Raw genomic sequence first — 11,120 nt, 5'->3', positions numbered from 1 at the left:
TGCCTGTTTGAAAGGGGATAAAACCAGGAGGGACAGGACTCAGCTGGAAGCAGGGAGGTCTCTGTGTCAGTTTCCAGAGAAAAACCTGGGCTTGCCAGGCCACCAAGAAGGACAACAGGCGCTGATCCCAAGAAAGAGAGCCAAGGTAAGTCTGGAAAATCCACTGGATGTGAGCCTTGAAGCCTAGAACATGCCTAGAAGTCTTGGCCCTGAATGGGCAGATCTGAAATGGCATTGTTAATGTTCAGGTCTTATATAGGACTGTCAGGAATCTCTGGAGGACGACCGTTCTCCTGCCCAACGTGGTCCTTGATTGACCTGAATGCCTCTTCAGCACTCCTGGCTGCAAGCAAAGCCCTCTGAGGCTGCTAGGAGGGCCAGACCCCCATGGCTCCTGCAGGCGGCTGTCCCTCACTGCCATCTCCCCTCTGCCTTTGCAGGATGCTCCCCACCTGGACTTGGCTGCTGGCCCTGGTGCTCCTGTCAGGCCAGGCGGAGGCCCAGAGCTGCAAGCCAGAGCTGCAAGCTATTGGTAAGAGATGGGGGACGCAAGGGCCAGTCTATGGGTCAAAGCAACACTTTGGAGTTTTATTACAAGCCAGCACGAGACAGACTTTATTAAGTCAACAAATAGGATTCCGTTTCAGTCTGTTGGCCCTGCTGTTTTTGGAGAGAGAGACCCTGGGTCAGCCTCATAGGATCATAAAATCATAGAGTTGAAAGGCACCCCAGGGGTCATCTAGTCCAACCACCTGCAATGCAGGAATCTCAACTAAAGCACCCATGACAGGTGGCCATCCAACCTCAGCTTAAAAACCCCCAGGGAAACAGAGTCCACCGTCTCTCGTGGGAGCCTGTTCCACTGCCAAACAGCTCTTACTGTCAATAAGCTTTCCCAAATGTTTAGTAGGAATCTCCTTTCTTGTAGCGTAAGGCCATCAGTTCAAGTCCTACCCTCCAGAGCAGGGGGAAACAAGCTTGCACCGTCTTCCAGGTGACGGCTCTTGAGATATTTGCAGATGGCTCTCATATCTCCTCTCAGGCTCCTCTTTTCCAGGTTAAACATATTCAACTCCTTCAACCGTTCCTCATAAGACTTGGTTTCCAGACCTTTGATCATGTTGGTCGCCCTCCTCTGCACACCTTCCAGCTTGTCGACATCCTCCTTAAATTATGGTGGCCAGAATTGGACACAGTATTCCAAGGCAGAAGAGAGTGGAACGATTGCTTCCCTTGATCTGGACCCTAGACTTCTACTGATGTAGCCTAGAATAGCATTCCCTTTTTTTTTGCTTCTGCATCACTCATCTTAAGTTGTGGTCCACCAAGACCCCTAGATCCTTTTCACAGGTACTGCTAGTAAAGGTAAAGGTAAAGGTACCCCTGCCCATACAGGCCAGTCTTGACAGACTCGGGTTGTGCGCTCATCTCACTCTATAGACTGGGAGCCAGCGCTGTCCGCAGACACTTCCGGGTCACGTGGCCAGCGTGACGAAGCTGCTCTGGCGAGCCAGAGCCGCACACGGAAACGCCGTTTACCTTCCCGCTAGTAAGCGGTCCCTATTTATCTACTTGCACTTAGGGGAGCTTTCGAATTGCTAGGTTGGCAGGCGCTGGGACCGAGCAACGGGAGCGCACCCCGCCGCGGGGATTCGAACCCCCAACCATACGATCGGCAAGTCCTAGGCGCTGAAGTTTAACCCACAGCGCCACCCGCGTCCCTAGTAAGCAAGTGCAATTCAATAGAAAGTGTCATTTTGTTCTGTAAGCACCTCCTCGTTTCTCTGAGCTTCTGTGCGGACCTGGGGCTTCCTTCTCTCAAGTAGGGCACATGGCTGCAGTGTAATTAAGAAATGCTACCACATCAGCGGTACTGTATTCTTTAGTGTCACTGCTCGTTCTGAGTATGAAAGAAATTTAAATTTAAAACTAATAATGAGCCTGCTGTTGCCTTCCTGTCCTGCTTGGGGGCTTCCCAGAAGTATTTGAGTGGGTGAGACGGGCTGGTCTCTTACTGCATTATTATTTGTCCTTGTCCCCATCTTCTCTCTGTCGTTCTCTGGCTCCAGCTCGCAACCTGGCCAGAGGCCGCCCAACTTGTCAGTCCTCCGTCTTCCCCCATGAGATTATTGGAACAGCAAGCAAAGCCGTGGATGGGAACTGCGGTGGGGACTGGTATAAAACGGGCACCTGCACCCACACACAGCTGGACACGGAGCCCTGGTGGCACGTGGACTTGGGCCAGCAGTACGCCATCTCTGCTGTGGTGGTGAAGAACCGCGGGGACTGCTGCGGTGAGAGACTCCAGGGAGCTGAGGTCCGCGTGGGAGACTCTGTGGAAGACCATGGCAAGTCCAACCCTCTGTAAGTTCCAGTTGCCTCTTCCCAAAATCTCCTTCCAGAAATCTCCCTTCTTGTAAATTGGAGCCATTGGTTCAGGTCCTCTCCTCCATCCCAGGAGAAAAGAAGCTTGCTCCATCTTCCAGGTAACAGCTCTTGAGATATTTGGAGATGCCTTTCATATTTCCCTTTCTAGGCTAAACATACCCAATTCCATCAACCATTCCTCATTAAGACTTGGTTCCCAGACTCTTGGCCATCTTGGTCACCCTCCTCTACACAGGTCCCAGCAAACACGATGTGTACAGTTTTAATTCTACCAACTTTTAATTGTGTTTTTTTTGGTAATGATTGCTTTTCCGTGTGTTTTGCAGTTCTTCTTTTTATCTGTAAGCCTGTCATGGTCCAGTTCACGGGCGATTGAATTCCCGGCTGGGGACGTCGGGACCGGGGGCAAGATGGCGGGGTGGGAGCAGGAACGGGGGTCCAGAAGCCAGGAGTCAGGAAGCCAAGAGTCCAAGGGTCAGGAAGCAAGGAGTCACGAAGTCAGGGGTCCAAGGATCAAGAAGCAGGGAGTCAAGAAGTCAGGGGTCCGAGAATCAAGAAGCAAGGAGTCAAGAAGCCGAGGTTCAAGGATCAGGAAGCAAGAAGCCAAACGGAGCAAGGCAGGAAGTGTGTTGCTGTGGCAAAGAGCTGAAGGGAAATGCTGACCTTATATCCCTTCCCGGCTCTTGCCACCAGGTGCTGTGAGTTACCAGCCTCACCTGTGCAGCCACGCCTTGCCTCTTCAGAACAAACATAGAAAGGCCCCAGTCCTGCAAAGTCCTATTGGACACAGGACCCGGCTCCCATGCACACCTGACAAAGCCATGCAGGGGAAAAGACAGGGCATAAATAAAAACACCCACCCCACCCCAATCCCTCCTTCAGGGATGGAGTCAAGGCTTTCCTTGGTCTCCTCTCCTCTGCCCGACCTCTTCAGCCCATTGCCAATTCACTTCGCTTCTCCCTCCTCTGTGAAGTTGGGCATTCCTTAGCCAAAGCTCTGCTCCGCCATCAGCTCCTCACCCCCCCCCCTTGACCCCTGCGGCCCCCTCCTCCTGGGTCCTCCTCGGACTCAGCCTGGCTGCCTCCTGTCTGCTCTCTTCGGCCAGAAGCCACTGGCCATCAGGCGCTGCCCGTCCTCCAATCCCTCCGCTCGGAGATCCATTAGAAGCCCCTTGCCCTGCCTTGGCACAGATATCTGGCCCCTCAGTCTTTGTAAAGACCTGGGCATGCAGACTTGGGCCCTTAAAACAATGCCAGCGGTTAATGATGAAAATTGGGGAGTGTGGGAAGCCACCTTTGAGCGAGAGGAATGGGAGGGGGCTGACATTTGGGAGTCCTTTCACATTCAGGTTGAAAACTGCTTTGGGATTTTTTCCTTTAAATTCTAATGCGGCGTAGAAACAAAACGTATGAATAAATGTATGAATGTCCCCATAGCCTGAGCTGTTCTGAATTTACAATCCCCTCCACTTTCTCTCTCCAGCTGTGCGACCATCACAGACACCAGCCTTGGCTCCGTCAGCACCTTGTACTGCAATTGGCTCAAGGGCCGCTATGTGAGCATCCACATCCCGGGGAGGGCCGAATACTTGACCTTGTGCGAGGTGGAGGTCTATGGCACCAAGGCAGAAGACCAGTGCTAGGGAGTGGCAGTCTCTGCATGTGTGTGTTGGGAGTGGTGAAATAAAGAATTATTCTCTGGTAAACATCCTCTGAATTGGCTTGTTTTGTCTCTCCCACATCCCTCCCTGCGAGAGAGAGAGATATAGATAGATGATAGATAGATAGATAGATAGATAGATAGATAGATAGATAGATAGATAGATAGATAGATAGATATAGATAAACTTAATTTGGATTAGCCAATGGCCAGGGCAACATAAAACAAGCAATATATCCAAATAAAAAGACAGCAATGGGTATAAAGGGCCATCAAATGACCAAGATTATCGTTCAGATCCTCCCTGCGAGAGATGCTGTCCTTTGGCCTGACGCACAGAACAGGCCATCTGCCGTCTAAGGTTGACCCACAAGTCTTCATTAGACCCACACTCAGCCCTTGAGACTTCATCCCAGAGAGGAAAGGTTCAAATCATAGAACTGTAGAGTTGGAAGAGACCCCAATCCAAGTCCCTGCAATGCAGGAATCTCAGCTGAAGCTGGCCTAGAAAGATGGCCACCCAACCTCTGCTTGAAAACCTCCAAGGAAGGAGAGACCGTTCCGAAGTCAAGCTGGTCATCATGTTGGGGGCCGAGAAAAAGAAGGGGGGGCATAATAAGAGGTGTGTGGAATTATGTATAGCACAGAGAAAGTGGATAGTGAAAAGATTTTCTTCTTTGTTCTTAACAAAAGCACTCAAGAACAGAAGGGATTTCTGGACAGTTCACCTGTGGAACTCCCTCCCACTTGAGGCAGTAATGGCCACCAACCTGGATGGCTTTCGGAGAGGATTGGGCGAATATGTGGAGGAGTAGAAAGCTATGACTGGCTCCTAACCATCATGGCTGGTGCCTTGGAATAACGGGAACCGCAGCTGGCAATTCCAGGGGAGTTTCTGCCCAGGGGAAATTCTGCTAAGCAAAGCCTGGAAAAAGAAGCCAAAGTCTCTGAGATCAGGGCAGTTGCAGAGGCCAGAAGAGAGCAACTCAGAGAAGAAGGGGTCCCTTTGGCACAAGGGGGGGGGGGCAGAGAGCAAGGGTGGCGGCTTTAGTGATGGTGTGATAATTTTAAAGACTTAGATATATAATAAATGTTCATAAGTGTACCAACCAAGCATGTACAAATATCAGCACAGGAAGACCGACCTGAAACCATTTTTTATTCCCAAACTGACCAAATGTTTTCTCTGCAAGGTCAAAGGAAAATGGAAACACCTCCCCATTGTCTTTTCCTTCACAAATCCTGTCTTAAGGGTATGTCTGTGCATGAATAGGGTGAGCCTGTGACCTGGCTCAGGAACTAAGTATTTATCATTACAAAAGACTGGCCAGGCCCCCCAGGGTATCCAGTCAAGTGACCATTAACAGGTAACCTGCCAGACAGGAGATAAACGAGGACAGGAGATAATCAATGCACTCAGATTTCTGCTATAGACTGCCCTTTCTGTGATGTAGGTATGATGTTTCTGGGGGTGGTCTTGGACTCCAGGGCGGGCAATTTAAAATGTCTATATAAGGGCGGGCACACCTTGATTCTAAGTCCTCATCCTTCTCCTACATGTGAAGAGGGCACCCTGTTGCAAGTTCAATAAAGATCAGGCTTACTGGCTGCTTTGCTTCTCAATATTCTCTGGTTGGCCTCTGTTATTTTCTCCTACTGATGGAGAACCTACAAAGGACTCTATATGGGCTCTTGTGTCCCCCATAAGGGAATAAGGGAAGATTTTTGTTTATTACAATGGGGGACTCAGATGGAGTTCCAACCCCTTCCACACCCCACAGGCTGTGCAGCGGGCATTTCTGCACCCCAGGGAGCTGTGCCCCCCCACCTTGGACTCCTGAGCCTCCCCCCCATACCAGGGCAGGCAGCCCGACCCCCCTGAACAGATCCCAGGGACTCTAAACCCCACAAAGCTGCTTTGCTGCCCCCTGGTGGAGTCACTCAGCTGCTGCCAGCCTTGCCTGCTGCCTCCTAGGTAGCAGCGTCAGAGCCTGCAGGATCAGGCCAGCGTCCTCTTCCCCGCAGGAAAGCCACAAGCAGCCCCAGAGCCTCTCTCTTCCCTCCTGGGATCAGAAGCATGGCTGCCTTCAGCTGCGGAGGCCAAGCAGAGCCAGGCTGGAGCTGGTCCAAAACAGGGAAGCCAGAAGGCCGGATTTCTGAGCCAGAAAGATCACTCAGGCCCAAAATCCCCGCAAGTGGCACATAAACGTGGCCCAAGCAAGATGAAGAAACTCTGTGTAATAATAATAATAATAATAATAATAATAATAATAATAATAATAATAATATATTATTTGTACCCCGCCCATCTGGCTGGGTTTCCCCAGCCACTCTGGGCGGCTTCCAACAAAGATAAAAAATACATTAAAATGTCACACATTAAAAACTTCCCTGAACAGGGCTGCCTTCAGATGTCTTCTAAAAGTCTGGTAGTTGTTGTTCTCTTTGACACCTGCTGGGAGGGCATTCCACAGGGCAGGTGCCACCACTGAGAAGGCCCTCTGCCTGGTTCCCTGTAACTTGGCTTCTCACAATGAGGGAACCGCCAGAAGGCCCTTGGCGCTGGACCTCAGTGTCCGGGCAGAACAATGGGGGTGGAGATGCTCCTTCAGGTCTACTGGGCCGAGGCCGGTTAGGGCTTTAAAGGTCAGCACCAACACTTTGAAGTGTGCTCAGAAACGCACTGGGAGCAACGTGCAAGCAAGACCTACACCCTTGTGCAAATTAATTGAAACAAAGCATGTTTTCTATCTTACTCATAATCCTGTACTCAAACACAAAAAGTCAGTTGATCTTTATGGTGTTGGAAGCCTGCAGCCAATAGAAGGAATGATGCGCTCGCCACAATATATTGAGGTTCTAAGAAAGAGAATTATTGCAGAGCTGGAAAAGAGGTGTCCTGACGGTACTGGGATATTGCAGCAAGACCTAGCCCATCGGAAGTGGTGGAGAAATTCATGACAGAGCAGCAAAAACAGGTACTTGATTGGCCAGGGAATTCCCTGGACGAAAATCCCATTGATAATTTGTGGGCTGTATGCAAAAGTCGCCTCCGTGCTGTAGACTGCACGACTCCGGAGAAGCTCCTTCAGGCGCTGATTCAAGTGTGGTGCAGGGATGCGAAAATCAACAGTGACTGTTCGAAACTAGGAGACTCCATGCTAAACCGTGTTCAAATACTGCTTAAAAATAGCGGAGGGCATATCCGTTACTAATGTACGTATATGTGAGTTTTGTACAATAAACTACACTGCTTGTTTCAATTAATTTGCACAAGAGTGTAGAAGCTAGACCTAGAACATGGGCAAGCAAACTAAGGCCTGGAGGCTGGATCCGGCTCAATCCCCTTCTCAATCCGGCCCGTGGATGGTCCGGGAATCACCATGTTTTCACATGAGTAGAATGTCTCCTTTTATTTAAAATGCATCTATGGGTTATTTGTGGGGCCTGCCTAGTGTTCATTATTATTATATTATTATTATTATAGGAATTCGTTCATTATTTCCCCCCAAAAAATATAGTCCAGCCCCCCACAAGGTCTGAGGGACAGTGGACCGGCCCCCTGCTAAAAAAGTTTGCTGACCCCTGACCTAGAAGCTAGGTGCCTCCTCTAATGGAGCCGTCTAGAAAGGGCCACACCCCCCCCACTTTGACCCAGGAACAGGACCAGCCCAGTGCCTTGTGGCCTCCCCTTTGGGACCCTGGGACACCCTCTGCCCTTCTTCCTAGAAGCAGCAGGTCCAAGCCCCAGCTAGTCTCTCGTCAACCGCCGAGATGTCCCCCCTTGGCGTGGCAGGATGCAAGCGGGCCAAGGAGTCCTCAGTCCCCTTACCTAATACCCCAGGGCTGTTTGATGGGGCAGAAGCCTGTGGCCCACAGAGCAGCTCTTGAGAAGAGTCTCTGTTTCCCCATTTCTGAGCAGCGGAAGGGCCAAGCATCGCCCCTCCAGATCCTAACTGACCACTAGCCCACTCCACGCCTGTTTCATCCCCTCTGCTGAAGGGGTCCCACCTCTGTCCTTAGGCAGAAGAACATCAAGAGCCTGCTGAACCACAGAATCAGAGAGTTGGAAGGGACCCTGAGGGTCATCCAGTCCAACCCCCTGCAATGCAGGGATCTCAGCTAAAGCATCCCTGACAGTGAGGAGATTTCACCCCTCCCATACCCAAGAATCTCCTGATGATCTCCTGATGGTCTCTGCTGACTCTCCAGAGAGGAGGAGGCGTGTCCTGCTATCTACTTATTCTGCCCAGCACCACATCAGTCAGTCTGTGTGTGAGAGAGTCAGTCAGTCAGTGTATCGGAGAGAGAGAGAGTGTCAGTTAGAGATCGTAGAGATAAGGTTGCTGCTAAGAGCAGCTGCAGACTCTCAGTGTAGCATTGATTTATGCTTAGAATATTCAGCTCTGTATATAGTTTTGTATCATAGTTGTAGTTACAGAATAAAAGGAAGATATTCTACAGAGCTGCTCTCCGAGTGGTTTATACTCTGCAAGATTCTGCAAAACTCTGCTGCGCAACGACTGTATTATTGAGACAGTGAATCCGGTGCTCACAACTCTAAGCTGTGAGTCCACAGCACTGTGACCTGTTCCCATGAGAAAGGAGGTCTCTGGCAGTGCTACCCAGCTCGCCTAGCCCAGTCGGGGTTGAGGTGCATGAGTCCAGTTGGTGCACTGGCTCAAGGGCGATGCTGACAGTGTTGGTTTCTATTTCCCTCACTGAGCAGCAACTGCAGTCACAAGACATTGTTTTGCATTCCACAGTCCAAGTTACTGTTGGGTTCCCACGGGAATGGGAGACTGGATGTGACGTTCACTGGTTTCCTGCTTTTCAGTGTTCTCTCGGTGTTCTTTGTTTCCAAGGAGTTGCTTCTCTGCTCTCACAGAGGCAAGATGCATGTTTGTATTCTCTCAGCATAGAGTGGAAATAAAGTTAAGAATGTGGCACATACTGCTTATCCTTCTGCTGTGTGGACTACTCTGCTTGGGCTCAAGATGAGACGAGCCTGTATCAGCTTCAGATGGGCCGAAGCTGGTCAAAATCTCACAGACAGATGGCCACCCAACCTCTGCTTAAAAACCTCCAAGGAAGGAGACCCCACAACCTTCCACTGTCAAACAGCTCTTACCATCGGAAAGGTCTTCCTGATGTTTAGTCGGAATCTCCTTTCTTGTAACCTGAAGCCATGGGTTCGAGTCCTACCCTCCGGAGCAGCAGAAAAGCTTGTCCATCTTCCATGCGAAGCCCTTCAGCTATTTCAAGAGAGCTTATCTTGTCACCTCCCCGTATCTGGATCTGTCCAACGGCCCATCTAGACCAGCATGCTGCCCTCTCAGCGGCCAACCAGATGCCTGGCCATTTCACGTTCCCCAAGGACATCGGGACGGGACTGGGCCTGAACACCTTGGCCTTGTGGGACAACATTGTGGAGGCTTCTGGGATCAGAATCCACCCCCCACCCCCCGAGAGCCTGCTGTCAAAACACTGTGCCGCCCCCTACCTCCCCAACCCTGAGAGCTGGGACAGTCTCAAGGCAGACGCAGGCCTGGCTTTGGGTGGGCAGGTCTGTCGTGCCCTGGGATGATCCCCCACCCTTATATTTTGACACCTGACTGTGTTGTGCTCAAGGTGGAAGGGGCCACAACCCAAAACACAGGCCGGTGGGCTCAGGGAAAGTCCCTGGCCCCTCCAGCTAGAGCAGGCATAGGCAACCTTCGGCCCTCCAGATGTTTTGGACTACAATTCCCATCATCCCTGACCGCTGGTCCTGTTAGCTAGGGATCATGGGAGTTGTGGGCCAAAACGTCTGGCGGGCCGAAGGTTGCCTCTGCCTGAGCTAGAGCATCTCAGGCAAGCAGGACGAGGAAGACCCAAGACCCTAGGAATCCCGACGGCACAGAGAATCGTTCGCAGCCCTGGGGAAAATGGGCCCAGCGGTCCGACCCATCTGTAAGGAGGCGCAGAAGCTTGGAGTATTTCATGTGCCACAATTCAGGGTTAGGGAAGGAGGGGTGTGTCTGTCCTCAGCACTGACCTCTCCAAAGTCAGTCTCATAAGGGTAGGTTTGAACAATTTGGGGCAATTAAAATGTTAAAAGTTAAATAAACATTGTGGAAGGAGGAGTGTTAAGGTATATTGAAGGGTAAAGGTAAAGGTAAAGGGACCCCTGACAGTTCAGCCCAGTCGTGGCCGACTCTGGGGCTGCGGCGCTCATCTCGCTCTATTGGCCAAGGGAGCCGGGGTACAGCTTCTGGGTCATGGACTGGCGAACCAGAGCAGCGCACAGAAACACTGTTTACCTTCCCGCCAGAGCAGTACCTATTTATCTACTTGCACTTTGATGCGCTTTCTCCTGCTAGGTTGGCAGGAGCAGGGACCAAGTAACAGGAGCTCACCCCGTCGCAGGGATTCGAACCGCCGACCTTCTGATCGGCAAGTCCTAGGGTCTGTGACTTAACCCACAGCGCCACCCGCGTCCTCTACATAGAAGTGTACATATGGTTAATTTGAATATATTATTATTGAATATTATTGAATAGGTATATTACAGTGGTACCTCGGGTTAAGTACTTAATTCCGGAGATCCGTACTTAACCTGAAACTGTTCTTAACCTGAAGCACCACTTTAGCTAATGGGGCCTCCTGCTGCTGCGCTGCCGGAGCACGATTTCTGTTCACATCCTGAAGCAAAGTTCTTAACCTGAAGCACTATTTTTGGGTTAGCGGAGTCTGTAACCTGAAGCGTATGTAACCCGAGGTACCACTCACTGTATTGAATATTGTGTACCCAATGTATCAGCCACCTGGGGGGGGGGGTTCACTGTTTGTGTTTTGGTGGTTGGTAAAAATAAAATATATTGAAAATAAAATAAAATAAGGGAGTCAGAATTTGAGAGTTGGAAGGGACTCCCCCCGAGGGCCATCTAGTCGAACTCCCTTGCAATGGAAGGAGAGTCTGTTCCACCATCCAACGGCTCTTACTGCCAGCAAGTTCTTCCTAATACTTGGTTGGAATCTCCTTCCGAGTAATTTGAGTCTGATCCCTGGAGCACCAAAGAAAAAATCTTGT

The 11,120-nt window shown here is 50.6% G+C and overlaps 1 protein-coding gene across 1 annotated transcript; it reads left to right on the top strand.

The window, feature by feature from the left end:
• LOC114600144 (fucolectin-like) lies at positions 1 to 4,094 on the top strand. The gene is made up of 4 exons (XM_077932661.1): positions 1 to 145; positions 441 to 532; positions 2,070 to 2,364; positions 3,872 to 4,094. Exons 2-4 carry the CDS (start codon positions 442 to 444, stop codon positions 4,029 to 4,031), a joined length of 546 nt encoding a protein of 181 aa, XP_077788787.1. The 5' UTR covers positions 1 to 145; position 441; the 3' UTR covers positions 4,032 to 4,094.
• The last annotated feature ends 7,026 nt before the right edge of the window (positions 4,095 to 11,120 follow it).

This window comes from Podarcis muralis, chromosome 8, assembly GCF_964188315.1.
Source record: "Podarcis muralis chromosome 8, rPodMur119.hap1.1, whole genome shotgun sequence".
Classification (NCBI taxonomy): Eukaryota; Metazoa; Chordata; class Lepidosauria; order Squamata; family Lacertidae; genus Podarcis; species Podarcis muralis.
Note: the sequence above shows the minus strand (reverse complement) of the source record. Positions and strands in the feature narration are given on the sequence as shown.